The 18,779-nt window shown below is 44.7% G+C and overlaps 1 protein-coding gene across 1 annotated transcript in view; it reads left to right on the top strand.

Annotated features, from left to right (window-relative positions):
- The window catches only part of AP4M1 (adaptor related protein complex 4 subunit mu 1), a 46,179-nt gene extending 30,652 nt beyond the window's left edge, over window positions 1-15,527 (top strand). The window contains exons 12-16 of the mRNA XM_073622891.1: window positions 3,667-3,758; window positions 5,700-5,747; window positions 5,858-5,908; window positions 7,967-8,084; window positions 14,771-15,527. Coding sequence (XP_073478992.1) covers window positions 3,667-3,758; window positions 5,700-5,747; window positions 5,858-5,908; window positions 7,967-8,084; window positions 14,771-14,968 — 507 coding nt within the window. The 3' untranslated portion in view covers window positions 14,969-15,527. The remainder of the gene's footprint in view (window positions 1-3,666; window positions 3,759-5,699; window positions 5,748-5,857; window positions 5,909-7,966; window positions 8,085-14,770) is intronic.
- Window positions 15,528-18,779: the final 3,252 nt, after the last annotated feature.

The raw sequence follows: 18,779 nt of genomic DNA, 5'->3' as shown, positions 1-18,779 counted from the left end.
ACCGAACTCTTCCCAGTCGTTCCTTGATTCCGAGCATGCGTGTTTGTACTTACGACTTTTGTGTGATGGATTTCTGTACTGACCATCCGAAAATCAGACGTGGAGTTCACATCAGACAAAAATTTTATAGCCGGCACATTCAGCCTTTGTCTGATGTAAAAGTCAAATCGTCTGTCGAATGCACCGTACTAACGATCCGAAAATCCACAGACAGCTCGTCTTTAGACTTTTCCCTTCTGATTTTCCTATCATGTGTACGAGGCCTAATGCCCCGTACACACGGTCGGATTTTCCGACGGAAAATGTGTGATAGGACCTTGTTGTCGGAAATTCCGACCGTGTGTAGGCTCCATCACACATTTTCCATCGGATTTTCCGACACACAAAGTTTGAGAGCAGGATATAAAATTTTCCAACAACAAAATCCGTTGTCGGAATTTCCGATCGTGTGTACAGAAATCCGACGGAAAAAGTGCCACACATGCTCAGAATAAATAAAGAGATGAAAGCTATTGGCCACTGCCCCGTTTATAGTCCCGACGTACGTGTTTTACGTCACCGCGTTTAGAACGATTGGATTATCCGACAACATTTGTGTGACTGTGTGTATGCAAGACAAGTTTGAGCCAACATCCATCGGAAAAAATCCTAGGATTTTGTTGTCGGAATGTCCGATCAATGTCCGACCGTGTGTACGGGGCATTAGACCTAACGACTCATCACTTTCTGCTCGGTCACTTAGGTTAGCTGGTCTAGGAGTTATAGCTGAGCTCTGGGAATTACAGATAAATATACCTGTGCAGTTGTCTCCCTACCCGGGAAACATTAAATGCTTGTTAACGCTAAAGCCAGTCATAGACGTTGCGATTTTGGTTGCAGGACAGAACAAAAAAAAAAATCGCTTGAATCCCAATCCCTGATGCTGAGGAGCTCTTGTGCTCTCCTGGCGGGGATTGAGGAAAGTCGTTCCTGTCAGTAGAAACACACAGTGATTTTTGCTAGCTATAGCCGCTGGCAATAATCACATGAAAAATATGGCAGGCTGGTTGTACTTGACTTGATAAACCTGGGTACAATCAGCCTGCCCATACAAGGCTCGAATCTCGGCCAGTCCCTGCTGAACCGGCCAAGATTTGAACCATCTATGGCTGGCTTTAGGGATGAGGAATAAGCTGTAATACTTACAGTGCCTTGAAAAAGTATTGATTCCTATTGAAATTTTCCACATTTTGTCATGTTACAACCAAAAACGTAAATGTCTTTTATTGGGATTTTATGCGATAGAGCAACACAAAGTGGCACATAATTGTGAAGTGGAAAGAAAATGATAAATGTTTTTCAAAAGTCTTTATAAATAAATATGTGAAAAGTGTGGCGTGCATTTGTATTAAGCCTCCCTTTACTCTGATACCTCTAACTAAAATCTAGTGGAACCAATTGCCTTCAGAAGTCACCTAATTATAGCAAATATAGTCCAACTGTGTGTAATTTAATCTCATACAATCTCTTATAAATACAGCTGTTCTGTGAAGCCCTCATAGGTTTGTTAGAGTACTTTAGTGAACAAACAGCATCAGGAAGGCCAAGGAACACACCAGACAGGTCAGGGATAAAGTTATGGAGAAGTTTAAAGCAGGGTTAGGTTATAAAAATAATATCCAGAGTTTTAAACATCTCACGGAGCTCTGTTCAATCCATCATCAGAAAATGGAAAGAGTATGGTACAACTGCAAACCTACCAAGACATGGCCGTCCACCTAAACTGACAGGCTGGGTAAGGAGATCATTAATCAGAGAAGCAGCCAAGAGGCCCATGGTATCTCTGGAGGAGCTGCAGAGATCCACAGCTCAGGTGGGAGAATCTGTCCACAGGACAACTATTATTTGTGCTCTCCACAGATCTGGCCTTTATGGAAGAGCGGCAAGAAGAAAGACATTGCTGAAAGAAAGCCATAAGAAGTCCTGTTTACAGTTTGCGAGAAGCCATGTGGGGGACAAAGGAAACATGTGGAAGAAGGTGCTCTGGTCAGATAAAACCAAAATTGAACTTTTTGCCTAAAAGCAAAACGCTATGTGTGGTGGAAAACTAACACTGCACATCACCCTGAACACACCATCCCCACCGTGAAACATGGTGGTGGCAGCATTATGTTGTGGAGATGCTTTTTCTTCAGCAGAGGCAAGGAAGCTGGTCAGAGTTGATGGGAAGATGGATGGAGCCAAATACAGCACAATCTTAGAAGAAAACCAGCCAATCTGACAGAGCGTGAGCTATTTTGCAAAGAAGAATGGGCAAAAATTTCACTCTCTAGATGTGCAAAGCTGGTAGAGACATCCCCAAAAAAGACTTGCAGCTGTAATTGCAGTGAAAGGGGGTTCTACAAAAGTATTGATTTAGGGGGGCTGAATACAAATGCACGCCACACTTTTCACATATTTATTTATAAAAAGAAAACCATTTATCATTTTCCTTCCACTTCACAATTATGTGCCACTTTGTGTTGGTCTATCACATAAAATCCCAATAAAATACATTTACCTTTCTGGTTGTAACGTGACAAAATGTGGAAAATTTCAAGGGGTATGAATACTTTTTCAAGGCACTGTACCTTACTCCAGCAGGTTTAAGGTGCTCTCCCCAACTCTGCAAAACTCCAGGTTGTGGATGGATTTCTTGTTGGAAAATTCAATTTGCGTTGCAAATAAAGTTTCATGTCTGCATTTTCAGTAAATGTTTATTTGGACACTAAAGATGTTATACAAATGTAAAATATATTACAAAATCTGTTTGAAAACCACCATCTGGAAATAAACCTGAGCAAAAGTCATTTATACCGTGTGTTTAATATAGGTTTTAAACAGTACCTGGAATTTGGAAGATGTACCTAAAAAAAAAAAAGGAGAGCAAAGGGCTAGACATCAGTATTGCCTTTTTTTCTCTATTACTGACATGCTTTGCTTTGCCCTACTCGGTGTTTCTGTGTGGAGGTGGCCATCTTGGCAGGGGCAGGGCTTTGCAGCCTTCTGTCTGAGCCCACTCCAGATGACCGATGATTGGAAGACTGGTGGGTTTATGATCAAGATGCATCAGGAAAGGCGAGAGCACAAATCCAGCAAATCAATAAAGCGGAAGCAGAGAGATCCTTGCACTGCAGATCCTCCAATACAACTTTCTCTTCAGCAAGGAGAACAGTGAGCATCACAGTAGTGACATCACTAAATCTTACTCCACATCGCTTGTGAATAGCAGTCAGAGCAGCAGAGCCTTCGATAATCTGCTGCAACTTTATAGCTATGAGGTTCAGGCTACAGGAGCACCTAGGCACATTTTTATACCAGAAAGATACTCGTACTTTTCAGGAAGAACTCAAGTCAAATGGTAGACTTTTTAGGGTATTGCTTAGTATTGGTTAATACTTATTTACTTTGCCTATAAGATATCAATTTGTTTTTCTTTGCTTCGTGGGCTGGTTCACGTCTGTGCGCTGCAGTTTACTGTGTTCTGAAAGGCAAACTATATGAGCCGATCCCACATCTACTTATGTGCGTTACCCCACTTGCTGCAACTCACATGAATAGTGTAAATCCAGGCTTAATCTTGCGTTGTGTTTGGAGTCTTCAGTTTCATGGGTTTTTTTTTTCTATTTTCCTATCTCTCTTCTTCAGCTGACAGTGATGCAGTATCAAATCTCAGACAGTCTCAGCACCTCCCTTCCTTTCCACCTGTTCCCCAGTGTGGAGAGAGACCCCCGGAGCAGGTAAGAAGCAAAATGAACAACTTCTTAGCTTCATATAAAAGGATGTCATCGGACAGGGAAATGAAAAGGCTTACATAATGCCTACTACACAGGGAATTTTGTGATGCAATGCAATTAAAGCGGAGTTCCAGCTTGTTTGGTTTTTTTAAAAAAAAAACACCCCTGTGATGATTTCAACTAATCCTATACATAACAGATTTATTAATAAATGTACAATGCCTTGCAAAAGTATTCACCCACCTTTTCTTTTTACCTATTTTGTTACATTACAGCCTTTTAGTTCAATGTTTTTTTTAATCTGAATTATATGTGATGGATCAGAACACAATAGTCTAAGTTGGTGAAGTAAAATTAAAAAAATATATATATAAAACTATTTTTCAGAAATAAAAAACGTATAATTGGCATGTGCGTATGTATTCACCCCCTTTGTTATGAAGCCCATAAAAAGCTCTGGTGCAACCAATGACCTTCAGAAGTCACACAATTAGTGAAATGATGTCCACCTGTGTGCAATCTAAGTGTCACATGATCTGTCATTACATATACACACCTTTCTGAAAGGCCCCAGAGGCTGCAACACCTAAGCAAGAGGCACCACTAACCAAACACTGCTATAAAGACCAAGGAACCCTCCAAACAAGTAAGGGACAATGTTGTTGAGAAGTCAGGGTTAGGTTTTAAAAAAATATCCAAATCTTTGATGATCCCTAGGATCTATCATAACCAAATGGAAAGAACATGGCACAACCGCAAACTTGCCAAGAGACGGCCACAGATGAAAACTCACGGACTGGACAAGGAGGGCATTAATCAGAGAGGCAGCACAGAGACCTAAGATAACCCTGGAGGAGCTGCAGAGTTCCACAGCAGAGACTGGAGTATCTGTACATAGGGCGACAATAAGAGGTACACTCCATAGAGTTGGGCTTTATGGCAGAGTGGCCAGAAGAAAGCCATTACTTTCAGCAAAAAAACAAAATAGCACAGTTTCAGTTTGCGAAAAGGCATGTGGGAGACTCCCAAAATGTATGGAGGAAGGTGCTCTGGTCTGATGAGACTAAAATTGAACTTTTTGCCCATCAAAGAAAACGCTATGTCTGGCGCAAACCCAACACATCACATCACATCACCCAAAGGACACCATCCCCACAGTGAAACATGGTGGTGGCAGCATCATGCTGTGGGGATGTTTTTCAGCAGTCGGGACTGGGAAACTGGTCAGGGTTGAGCGAAAGATGGATGGTGCTAAATACAGGGATATTCTTGAGCAAAACCTGTACCACTCTGTGTGTGATTTGAGGCTAGGACGGAGGTTCATCTTCCAGCAGGACAATGACCCCAAACACACTGCTAAAGCAACACTTGAGTGGTTTAAGGGGAAACATGTAAATGTGTTGGAATGGCCTAGTCAAAGCCCAGACCTCACTCCAATAGAAAATCTGTGGTCAGACTTAAACATTGCTGTTCACAAGCGCAAACCATCCAACTTGAAGGAGCTGGAGCAGTTTTGCAAGGAGGAATGGGAAAAAATTCCAGTGGTAAGATGTGGCAAGCTCATAGAGACTTCCAACTTCCAAAGTGACTTGGAGCTGTGATAACCGCAAAAGGCATGTATTGTTACAAAGCACAAATGTAAATGGGCTCTAAGCTATTTCAGGTATTTTTCTGGATTTATATATCACCAGCATTGTACACATTCCCAGTTCATACCAGTCCTTGCCCTAATAGAGCTTGTCCTCATATCATTTCCACAGCAATGCATGCACTCTAAACACACTCCTAGCCCAGTTTGTGTAAATGCCAAATACCCTAACAGTATGCATTGTGATTGTGGGAGGGAACCTACAGTAACATGGGGAGAATGTAAAATAGTCATGCCAAAGAATACTTCAAATGAGCAGAATGCATTAGTGAATAACGTCAAATATTCTCTTGCAGTCGGCTGCAAATCTTTTTGAAGCTGCGGTGTGATCTGAGTCCCAAGAGGTGAGAGTCTGAGAAATAAAGGTATCAGGCTTATAAATGAAAAGCTCTGATCATAAAGCTGGGAATTCCCCTTACTATACTTACTAGGCTTCCATTATTTGTATTTGCAGCCAGGCAATAAACGTACGCGTGCAAGTCCCAGTGCCAAAAGGAGCCAGCAGGTAAGTGTCCAGCAAGTACACATAGTATATATACTGTATGTTCTGGGGAGACCATCAGAATTTCACAGACTGGGAAGGAACCAGAAAACAAGTGTGGAGGTCAGGGTGCTCCTTGGGGGGGCTTAAAGTGTACCGGTATTTTAGCAATAAATAGATAGGAAGTAGTTCTGGACAGCCGCACTCCGAAAAAATTGCCTTTTATTTAAAGCGGGATTCCGGCCAGCGCAAAATTTTTTTTTAAAGTCAGCAGCTACAAACACTGTAGCTGCTGACTTTAAATAAGTAGACTTACCTGTCCTGGGTGCCCGTGATGTCGGCCGCCCGAGGCCGACCCGTCCCTCGGCTCTCGGGTCCTGGCACCGCCATCCTAAGTAAGGGAAACAGGCAGTGGAGCCTTGCGGCTTCACTGCCGGTTTCCTACTGCGCAGCGCGGCGCTTTGTGAATGGCCCCGTGGTTTTCTGGGAACACACACAGTTCCCAGAAGGCGACGGGACTGCTCACCGAGGAGCAGGACACGCCGCGGAATAGGAAGAGATTAGGAAGACTGCCTAGCAACAAGGGTTTAGGTAAGTTTAAATTTTTTTTTTTTCAAATTTTTTTTTTACATTTTTTTAGGATTTTTCATGCAATTTTTTATTTTAGGGTGGCCCTCCACTTCAAAAAACAGAATCAACAATACATGCCACAGCAGAACAAAAAAACTGACGCGTTTCACACTACAAACAGTGCTTAATCATTGCAATAAATACATACATTTTAGCAATAAACATATTAGTTGTAAAGCTGGGTATTCAACAGTATAATTTTGTTCTACATTTTTCATTGAGAGAACGTTTGTTTGCTTTTCCATTCGATTTTCAACTGCAGTGATGAGAGGATTCAAAAGAGTAGGATGAAAAAACGTTCGAACTTCTAACAGTGAACCTGGTTTTAGTTTACTAAAGTCAATTCAATTCATAATTGAATGTTAAAAGCAAAACAAAATCTTGAACTACTTTAAAAACGACATTCGAATGTACTGAGAATTTTCGTACAAATTTTCCTTTCAAAATTCTCGTGGAGTATATCCAACTTTATTTGTATTGCTCCTCCCAGAAGTGTCCTTTTTAATCCCGTCCTGCCCAGCCCCGAAGTCTCTCTAATAGGATCTTTCCACCAAGGGGCGGGACTGATCATGTGACCAGTGTGATTGGCTGTCACAGTGGTCACATGATAGGGAGCAGGTCCTGCCAGTGTCCTGAGAAAAATGCGCAACTCGGCAGAAAAGCAAACCACGCCACTTCCGGTTTATGAAAATCATGAGTAATTGTAGATTGACAAATTTGTGTTTGGACACAACAGCGCCAAACGAATTTAATCAGGCAAAGGAACATTTTGAGGGTTTTCACAGCACAGCGGCGACCGGGACAAAGTTGTCCCTGCCTCGGAGGCGGCCATTTTGTTGGTTAGTGTTGTAGCGGAGTAACAATCTCCGCTCATAATACCGTGCATAGGATGCATTAAGGTGAAAAAACACGAAGCTTTACAACCCCTTTAAAGACTATCTAAAGCCAACATTTCATATTCCTGATATGTGCCTGCTGTACCATGTCCTTATATGAAAAATAAGCTCTTCTCTTTGTATTGCTTCTTTTGTGTAAAATCCCTGATGTTCCTGCCAGTCTCCCAGCTTTCCTATTAAAAACTGACCACACTAGGATTGAGAGCACAGATTGGTCAGTTCTCTAGCTATGGTGGGAACTTAGCCTGCTCTCCTCCAATGATCAGACTTGTCCTGACACGCCCCCCGCTGCACAGCCATTCACTGTGGAGATCAGTATGCTGCTGTCCCCCCCCCAACCTCTCTGTGCAGCAGAGGGAATGGGATCAGTTATAAAGGGGGAAAAAAAAGGTATTTATGTTTTTTTTATACTAAATACACAAATGCTTTACCTTTCATTTATATTTGAAACTAAATGGGTTGTTTCACAAGGTGATCGTTTACAATCACTTGAATGAGACAGATTACTCATGGTATAAACCAGCCTTTCATGCCCACTCCTCTCTTTGTGTCTCAGTGTTTCTCAGGAGCTCAGCAGTCCAGATCAGAGTGCAGAGTTGTCGCTGAGCACGCAGTCGCTGACATGGAATGTTCCAAGAATCCGAGGAGGGAGCCAGCTTTCCGCTCTCTTCAAGGTAAAGGTTCAGCTCAGCCTTGACAGTTATTACTGCTTCTTCATTCCATTCATGAGGGTGGTTTTAAGGATGTATAAACATGTCATCCTTAGCACAACTAAAACTGACAGTAAACATTGTGCCTGTAAAGAAGGAAGTAAATACTTAGGCGCTGTTCACACTAGTGGGACTCCAAAGTCGTGTGATTTTGAGTGCAAATTTGCTCTCTCTAGCACTCAAGTTGCCGGAAAGTCGCATCAAAGTACAGTGGAACAGGGCTGGTGCAAGGATTTTTGACACCCTAGGCGAAACCTCATTTTGCCGCCCCCTCCCCTTGGCTCCGCCCCCTGACTCCACCCGCTTACCCCTGCCCATGTATACGGTGGAGGTGGTGGGGTGGAGATTTTTACGGCGCCTCGCCACTATTTCTTCAGCCGTAGTCCGCAGGCCCGCACCTGCATCCCTGGACCCGGTCTGAAGACAAACAGTGGCGACACCAGCTCGCTTCCTCACACCAGCCTTGGTCCACAGGTGTATAGACAGGCTAGGGTGGTATATAGACAGGGTCACAGGGTGGTATATAGCCAGGGTCACAGGGTGGTATATAGACAGGGTCACAGGGTGGTATATAGCCAGGGTCACAGGGTGGTATATAGCCAGGGTCACAGAGTGGTATATAGTCAGGGTCACAGGGTGGTATATAGCCAGGGTCACAGGGTGGTATATAGACAGGCCAGGGTGGTTTATAGCCAGGGTGATATATGGGCAGACCAGGGTGGTATATGGACAGGCCAGGGTCACAGGGTGGTATATGGACAGACCAGGGTCACAGGGTGGTATATAGACATGGTGACAGGGTGGTATATAGACATGGTCACAGGGTGGTATATAGACAGGGTCACAGGGTGGTATATAGCCAAGGTGGTATATAGACATGGTCACAGGGTGGTATATAGCCAAGGCGGTATATAGACATGGTCACAGGGTGGTATATAGACAGGGTCACAGGGTGGTATATAGCCAAGGTGGTATATAGACAGGGTCACAAGGTGGTATATAGCCAAGGTGGTAGATAGACAGGGTCACAATGTGGTATATAGACAGGCTAGGGTGGTATATGGGCAGACCAGGGTGGTATATAGACAGGCCAGGGTCACAGGGTGGTATATAGCCAGGGTCACAGGGTGGTATATAGACAGGCCAGGGTGGTATATGGGCAGACCAGGGTGGTATATGGACAGGCCAGGGTGGTATATGGACAGGCCAGGGTGGTATATGGACAGGCCAGGGTCACAGGGTGGTATATAGCCAGGGTCACAGGGTGGTATATAGCCAGGGTCACAGGGTGGTATATAGCCAGGGTCACAGGGTGGTATATAGCCAGGGTCACAGGGTGGTATATGGACAGACCAGGGTCACAGGGTGGTATATAGCCAGGGTCACAGGGTGGTATATAGACAGGGTGGTATATAGACAGGGTCACAGGGTGGTATATAGACAGGGTCACAGGGTGGTATATAGACCAGGGTCACAGGGTGGTATATAGACCAGGGTCACAGGGTGATATATAGACATGGTCACAGGGTGGTATATAGACCAGGGTCACAGGGTGGTATATAGACCAGGGTCACAGGGTGATATATAGACATGGTCACAGGGTGGTATATAGACATGGTCACAGGGTGGCATATAGACAGGGTCACAGGGTGGTATATAGACCAGGGTCACAGGGTGGTATATAGACAGGGTGGTATATAGACAGGGTCACAGGGTGGTATATAGACATGGTCACAGGGTGGTATATAGACAGGGTCACAGGGTGGTATATAGACCAGGGTCACAGGGTGGTATATAGACCAGGGTCACAGGGTGGTATATAGACCAGGGTCACAGGGTGGTATATAGACATGGTCACAGGGTGGTATATAGACCAGGGTCACAGGGTGGTATATAGACCAGGGTCACAGGGTGGTATATAGCCAGGGTCACAGGGTGGTATATAGACATGGTCACAGGGTGGTATATAGACATGGTCACAGGGTGGTATATAGACAGGGTCACGGTGGTATATAGCCAGGGTCACAGGGTGGTATATAGACAGGCCAGGGTGGTATATGGGCAGACCAGGGTGGTATATGGACAGGCCAGGGTCACAGGGTGGTATATAGCCAAGGTCACAGGGTGGTATATGGACAGACCAGGGTCACAGGGTGGTATATAGACATGGTCACAGGGTGGTATATAGACATGGTCACAGGGTGGTATATAGACAGGGTGGTATATAGACAGGGTCACAGGGTGGTATATAGACCGGGTCACAGGGTGGTATATAGCCAAGGTGGTATATAGACATGGTCACAGGGTAGTATATAGACATGGTCACATGGTGGTATATAGACAGGGTCACAGGGTGGTATATAGCCAAGATGGTATATAGACAGGGTCACAATGTGGTATATAGACAGGGTCACAGGGTGGTATATAGCCAAGGTGGTATATTGACAGGCTAGGCCCTATCCTAGTGGGGGAGAGAATGAGGGAGAGGAGGAGGAAGAGAGGTGTAAAGAAAAGAGGGGGGGAGTAGAGAGAGAAAAATAAAGATGAGGGAGGAAGTAGGTGCAGAGCACAAAGTGGTGGGAACAGAGAGAGGGGTTGTTGTGGGGATGGAAGTCACACTTACCAATTACTGTATGTCTCCCCCATTCAGTCTGGTGTCTCTCAGGGCTGTATCAGATATTGTTTGAAAAGCGCCGCTCAGCTGTTCACAAAACTCCTTTCGCAGCACAGAGCAAGTGCATGGCATGCATGTGGATGGAGTGTGGGCGGGCACAAATGGGAGTCGGAGTATCGGATTGGAGAAGCAGCAGAGTGAGGGCGGGGTTAGGAGGACAGTGGAGACAGAACACAGCCCGACTCCTGTGTAAGCTTTCCCCGCTCTCACTGTTACTGTGACTGTATACTCTCCATCTCCACACTACAAGTCATGGTGCCTGGGGGAGAAGACGCTCGTCCCGCAGCTACCCACACAGACTCCGCCCCCCTGCTCCGCCCGCACTTGTTTATCATTATCCCCGCCCGTCTCATGCTCTAGCTTGCCACCCAGCATACCGCAATAGAGCCCCATTCTGCTCTATGCGGCAGGGGGTGTAATAGCAGGGAGCAATGCAGAGTCACTTTGTCAGCAAGGATTTTACCGCCCCTCCCATCCTGCCGCCCTAGGCGGCTGCCTGACCCGCCTAATGGTTACGCCGGCCCTGCAGTGGAACTTTGGATTACAAGCATAATCCTTTCCAGGAGAATGCTTGTAATCCAAAGCACTTGCATATCAAAGCGAGTTTCCCCATAGAAGTCAATGGAAACGAAGATAATTTGTTCCGCATTGACTTCTGATGCATGCAATATCGCATGTGGTCAGAGGTGGGAGGGCGCCAGAGGGCCTCGGAAATACTCAGGGACAGCTCGGCTGAGCTCAGAAACCCTCGGAAAGGCTCGGAAACACTCGGAATGGAGTATTTCCGAGTGATTACGAGTATTTCCGAACGGCTCTGAACTGTCCGGGTGTGACCGGTGCCCCCGCACCTTTGGCCAAATGCGGTTCTGCACACCCCATTGGCTTGAATCCTGCTTGTTTTGTGAGACAACATTCGCAAACCGAGTCAGGATTTTTTTAAAAAAGTTGCTCGTCTTTCCAAATGCTCGTTAACCATGTTACTCGTACAGGTTCCACTGTAGTTTATTTTTACTCTGTATTCCAAAGGCTGTTTTGTTTTATGTTTTTTAACATGTGACCCTTAGCAGAGGACTAGAAGCTCCTCCTGCTTAGGTTTCCCTGCAGACAGGCTGGGAGTGAGCCAGGTCATGTGACAGCTGTATATTGATTAGGGAAAAGGTATGTTTTTTTTTTAATTCAAATAATTTCAGTGCCATCATCCACATACAGTGCCTTGAAAAAAATATTCATACCCCTTAAAATTTTCCACATTTTGTCATGTTACAACTAAAAACGTAAATATATTTTATTGGGATTTTATGTGATAGACCAACACAAAGTGGCACATAATTCTGAAGTGAAAGGAAAATGATAAATGGTTTTCAAAATTTTTTATAAATAAATATGTGAAAAGTGTGGGGGGCATTTGTACTCAGCCCCCCTTTGTCAATACTTTGTAGAACCCCCTTTCGCTGCAACTCTTTTTGGGTATGTCTCTACCAGCTTTGCACATCTACCAGTACGCCATGAGGTTGGGCTATCGGACACTTTAGGGCGCTGCTTTGTGGCCTGCTGGGCGGCCATGGGCATATGCCATTATGCGTTTGGGCACCCGCCCTTCTTTGCCTCAGTCCACTGGGTCTCCACATCGCCCTCAGCAGGACAGTAAGCGGGCCAGGGCATTGCCCTGTTACTGCTGCTGCTCATCCTGTGCCTCCTATTGCCCGCCCATAGCGGTAGCTCTCCACAAGAGTCTGCAGTGGTGGCCATTTTGGTGTGGTCCTGGCCGGCGAATACAGCGGTGGGCAGATGCTGTCCTCCTATGGGAAGACATAGGACTCAGATGGATCATGCCTTCCTGCATGCTCTAGCTTGCTTTGCACGTGACTTAGGCCTGCTAGTTGGTCAAGTGGTAAGTCATGTTTGCTGTGTCCCCCACATGGCTTCTTGCAAACTGCAAAGGGGACTTCTTATGGCTTTCTTTCAACAATGACTTTCTTCTTGCCACTCTTCCATAAAGGCCAGAATTGTAGAGTGCACGACTAATAGTTGTCCTGTGGACAGATTCTCCCTGTGGGGAACTATTAGACTAATAGTTGTCCTGTGGACAGATTCTCCCACCTGAGCTGTGGATCTCTGCAGCTCCTCCAGAGTTACCATGAGCCTCTTGGCTGCCTCTCTGATGAATGCTCTTCTTGCCCGGCCTGTCAGTTTAGGTGGACGACCATCTCTTGGTAGGTTTGCAGTTGTGCCATACTCTTTCCATTTTTGGAAATGGAGTCCAGCCTGTCAGGCCATTCTTGGTGTCCTTGGGACTTGAGTTGATCTTGACTGTCCTTGCAGAGGCCACTTTTTGAACCAATCCGGGGATTCTGTTGGTCCTTTTATCTCAGAAGGTGGCTTCTTTGGTTGCTATCACTTCACGAAGTGGAGTGCCAGAGTTGGCGGCTCTTTCATGCAAGGAGCCATTCTTGGTCTTGCATCATAAGGTGATGTTGCGTCCTCATCCATTTTTTATTGCTTAAAGTGGTTTTTAGTTTTTCTCCTAATCCACAGTTGGCAGGAGAAAGATCACTACCTACTCTAGAGGTAGTTTAGATGCTCAGGGTCTACTTGAGTTGTTGGCACAAATTAGGAGTCCTGGTTTGTGCTGCCAGAAGAGCCCAGGAAGGGCAGGCGGCATCCAGGTCAAATATTTAGCAGTGGATCTGCCAGTTTATCAATGATGCCTATGGTTTAAATGGCAAAAAACTCATTTTGTTTTCTGGGGAAAGATTCTCTACCAGGTGTGGGAGTATCTCGGGTCATCCATCATCGGATGTCAGTGGCCCAGGTGTACAAGACCACTATTTGGTTTTTTGTTTATACATCTACAGGGTTTTTACCAGGTCGATATCAATCACGTAGAAGACACTGCCTTTGGCCTCAGCGTATTACAAATAGCAAGAGTAGGTCCTTCTTTGGAGGCAGTTTCTATGATGGTGTCTCCCTTCCCTCAGGGGCATTGCTTTGGGACATCCTAAATAGTAATTACTATAGCTGCTCTGTGTCCTGTGATATACAATAAAGAAAATAGGATTTTTCCTACAGCTTACCTGTAAAATCCTTTTCTTGGAGTACTTAACGTGACACAGAGGCCCCTCCCCTCTTTTGGGAATTGCTTGCTACAAAACTGAGGTACTTCCTGTAAAGGAGGGGTTATATAGAGGGGGGACTTCCTGTCTTTTGGGTGTGCCAGTGTCCATTCACCTATAGGTGGTGTATAACCAGATAGTAATTACTATAGCTGCTCTGTGTCCCGTGATGTACTCCAAGAAAAGGATTTTACAGGTAAGCTATAGGAAAAATCCTATTATCATTTTCCTTCCACTTCACAGCTATGTGCCACTTTGTGTGTTGGTCTATCACATAAAATACATTTCTGTTTTTGGTTGTAATATTGCAAAATGTGAAACATTTTAAGGGGTATGAATACTTTTTGAAGCCACTGTCCAGAAATAGAAGGGACAATGTAAATATAACATTGTGTGTTTAGTATCACTTTAATCTTCCACTTTTTTATACATTTATTAAGATACATGTTTTTCAGTATACAAAATTCTAGCTTTGACTTTTTTTTTTTAATTTTCCTCTATTGGCTTCACTCCAGCACAAACACAGAATGATATAGGATGCACAAACACTGCACTGTCTATTGAATACATTTATTGAGTGGGCAAGCTGTAAGACCTCCAAGCTCTTGTCTTTGATGTTTTGGATGAAATGCAACAAAGAGAGGTCCTTGGCAGGCTAAAAGCGGCTTGCCAGCTCCAATTAAGTTATTTGCCAAGTGGTACAGCAGTGCATGGTCTATATCGTACTTTGTGTTGGAATTGCTTGGAGTGTGCTGGCAAAGACTGGTGCATGAGGAAGTTGGTGCCAAATATTACAGCAGGGCATAGAGCAGTGCTGAAACTGAGGCTTCATTCCAGCTTTGTATGTCTGTCCCCTCCTACAGGTGGATGTGTCCGGATGCGTCTCCCTGCCTTCGGTTCTAGACCTGCCTCCCGTGAATCTCTCCTTTCAGGTACCATCCCACACCAGTTCTGGCCTTCAGATCCGTTTCCTCAGGCTCAGAAATGAACGTCCGACCGCCATCCACACTTGGGTTCGTTACCTGACCCAAAGTGACTCGTACAGTGTCCGGCTCGGGTAGAGGTCCGCTGCAGGACATCACATCGGAGTGTCTCACTCAGTGGCAGGAATCTGGTCAGTGTTGACGGGCATAAACAGTACTTCGTGTTTAGTCTGGGACCATGCATGGCTTGGATGAAACAGTGGGGAGCTTTGTCCTTTTTGTTTTGGGGTCATCAACCAAGTCACATCTTCTCAAAGGGACTGACCTGAATAAGGTGATGTTTGCAGTAAAGACTTGAATGGCTTCAGTCATCATCTTGGTCTAAATACAGAGTCTGATCAGTCTGTGACGGCCCGGATGGCACTTCTAAGAAATGAAGAAAAGCAGCTAATCACCCTGTAATGTCTCAGCAGGGATGCAGGCTGGGAAGAGAGTCCTTTACAAAGAATCTATCCAAGTCTGGGAAGAGAGGCCCCTACAAAGAATCTATCTAAGTTAGTTAAGAGGTTTCCTTATGTTAAAACACTTTGCCACACTGCTTGCTGACCGCAAGCAGGGATCTGGACTCCATGGTATGCTTGCAATGGAAACGTGTGTTAGAATTTATAATAATAAAGGGGTAAGAGAGATGCTGAAATCATTTGGTAATTGTGTATTTTTTAAAAACTTCTATGTTGTGTTTCTCTTGGCAAGAGACAAACCTGTGAATAATCTCTGAGAGTCCTTCTGCTCCAGAAAGTGTAGACACAATGGTCACCTAAGGTAAAAGAACATTTACTAAAACTGGTGCACACAAAATGAGGTGCAGCTCTGCATAGCAACCAATCAGCTTCTAACTTCAGATTGTTCAATTAAGCTTTGACAATAAAACCTGGAAGCTGATTGGTTTCTATGCAGAACTGCACCAGATTTTGAGTGCTCCAATTGTCATAAATCTCTCCATTTAGTATCTGTGCTGACAGATAACTGTAAGCCATCACCACTGACCTTCTTCTTAATAATGTCAGCTGCTTGTCTGTCCTGCTTTCATAAAATGAGTCACTGACCAAGAACAAATGATGCAGCAAGTCACAGCAAAGATCCTAACCTGCAGACTTGTTCAGGAACCATGAAAGAATGGATGCCAGTGGATTCAAAATGGCCCAGCAACTAGAATTTTCAGATTGAGAGGTCAGCAGTGAAGGCTTAAAGGAGAAGTTCACTTTTCAGAAAAAAATAATAAATGCACTTTTTTTTTTGCAGGTAAAAAAATGTGCATTTATTATTATTATTATTTTTTTGGAGCCTGTAAAGCATTGCACCAGCGATCAGCAGATCAGTGGTACCGTGTATGTCTCCTGCAGATCTGCCAGTGTATCTGTGTGCCCGTACATCCCATACGAGCAAACAGATACAATCTGACAGGAAAAGAGAATAAACTACCACAGTGCTCCACAGTGCCGTGCTAGTTCATTGAAAACTACAAGCTAAAAGCCGCAAAGGCTGCGGGACCTTGAAGTTTTCCATTTACAGGACACTGTTAATGAGTGACAGCTATCAGGGGGGTGTAGAATACCCCCGCTGCCAAATCGGGGGCCGGTCTGTTTGTTACATGTTGCACCCTGAATATGGGTGTAATATGTAACGAAAGGTGAACTTATCCTTTAAGACCCCGTTCACACCTGAGCGATTTTCTGCTTGTAGCTCTAACACGCTCAACAAAGTCCCATTAATTTCAATGGCCCCTGTTCACATCTGAGCATTCTATCAAATATAGCAAAACGCCTGTCGCTCAAAAAGTACATAAACTTTTTAGGCAGATTTGAGGTGGATTGGCCCTATAGTCTTTAATGGGGCTGCCTGAAAAACGCTCAACATGAGCATTTTATTGCATGTTTTCTGGCAAAACAGCAGCTCTCCACCCCCAAGTGCTTTCTATTGGCTAAAATACAAACACCTGAAGCTTGAATACATATGTAAAATGCTTGTAATGAGCTTCTAAAATGCTCATAATACGCTTGAAAAATTCTCAAATAAAAAAATGCCTGAATATTGCTCTGCTCAGGTGTGAACAGGGCCTTATGCCGCGTACACACGTGCGGACTTTAGGGCAGACTTTATGACGGACTTTCTGAATGAACGGACTTGCCTACACACAATCCACCAAAGTCCGTCGAATTCGTACGTGATGACGTACGACCGGACTAAAACAAGGAAGTTCATAGCCAGTAGCCAATAGCTGCCCTAGCGTGGCTTTTTGTCCATCGAACTAGCATACAGACGAGCGGACCTTTCGACCGGACTCGAGTTCTACGGATAGATTTAAAACATGTTTCAAATCTAAGTCCGTCCAACTTTTGAGCAAACAAAGTCCGCTGGAGCCCACACACGATCGAATTGTCCAACGAAATCCCGTCCTTTGGGCAAAGTCTGCCGTAAAGTCCGCTCGTGTGTATGTGGCATTAGTCTCAGTTCACATATATGTGAATCAGATTAGTTTTGAACCTCATCTGATTCGCATAACATGTGAGCTGGACTGGCTTTCAGTGGAGCTGTCAGTTTATGAAAAGAGTCCTGTGCAATTTTAGGTCCAGTTCAGGTGCGAATTCAAGTAAAAATTTGCACTTGATCCGGTGACGGACGTGAACCTAGCCTTAGGCTCAGTTCACATTAGCCCAACGCCAAAGTCACGCGACTTTCAGAGCACGCAACTTTGGAGTCTGACTTTAACCACTTGCCGCCCGCCCATTGTCAAATGACAGAGGAGCAGTGTGGCTCTCGTTCTGAGTGGGCGTCACATGACGTCGCCCCAGAACAGCCGCTCTCGCTGTTTCTAGGACGCGGTGTGTGACCCCGATCTCTGTAAAGAGCCGATGACGCTCCTCTTTAACCATGTGATCGGCTTTGTCCAATCACAGCCGGTCACATGTAAATGTGGAAGTGCCGGTAATTGGCTCTCATCAACTCACAATGACAGAGTGCGTGGTGAGGAGAGCTGGTCAGTAGCATCACCTCACAGGGGACACCAAGGCAGGTGATCAGTGCCCTGATTACAGTAAAGAAGAAGAACAAAATATTACATTGCACACATGCAAAAAATGACATTTAACTCATGTAAGGCTATTTAAATCACCTGAACATTCTAAAAAAATATGGGGATTTGGTCACACCATATTGCTATATGGTGCTTAAGCCCACTTACTGCGACAAAGTACCCCATTATCACACTTACTGCGACAAAGTACCCCGTTATCAGTAGGTCCTACACCAGGGGTGTCAAACTGGCGGCTCTCCAGCTGTTGCAGAACTACAAGTCTCATGAGGCATTGCAAGGCTGACAATTACAAGCATGACTCCCACAGGCAGAGGCATGATGGGACTTGTAGTTCTGCAACAGTTTGAGACCCCTGTCCTACACTATCCATAGAATGAAAGATCCTGCTTCTCTAAACCGTGGGAACAATACACTCTTCAATATAGAACTAAAGGACTCCTCCTATAACACAGGTAATGAGGTAATGATGAGGGAGTGTCATTTTTTGCATGTGTGCGCTGTAATATTTTGTTCTGTTTTATGGTCTTATGGCTGCACCATTTTTAATGCATCTTTTAGGGTGTACCCCCCCCAAATCTTTGTTTGTCTATTGTATGGATTCTGACCAAATCCCTTTGGCCTGGAGCACCCCACTCCCTCATCATTGCCTCTTATTAGTGTCCACCTGTGTTTATAGTAAGAGTCCTTTTAGTTCTCCCATATAGAGGAGTGTATTTCTGCCATGGTTCAGAAAAACAGGATTTTCCATTCTATGGATAGTGTAGGACCCACTGATAATGGGGTACTTTGTTGCAGTAAGTGGGCTTAAGCACCATATAGCAATATGGTGTGACCAAATCCCCATATTTTTTGAGA

The sequence above is a fragment of the Aquarana catesbeiana genome, linkage group LG03 (genome assembly GCF_042186555.1).
Source record: "Aquarana catesbeiana isolate 2022-GZ linkage group LG03, ASM4218655v1, whole genome shotgun sequence".
Taxonomy (NCBI): Eukaryota; Metazoa; Chordata; class Amphibia; order Anura; family Ranidae; genus Aquarana; species Aquarana catesbeiana.
Note: the sequence above shows the minus strand (reverse complement) of the source record. Positions and strands in the feature narration are given on the sequence as shown.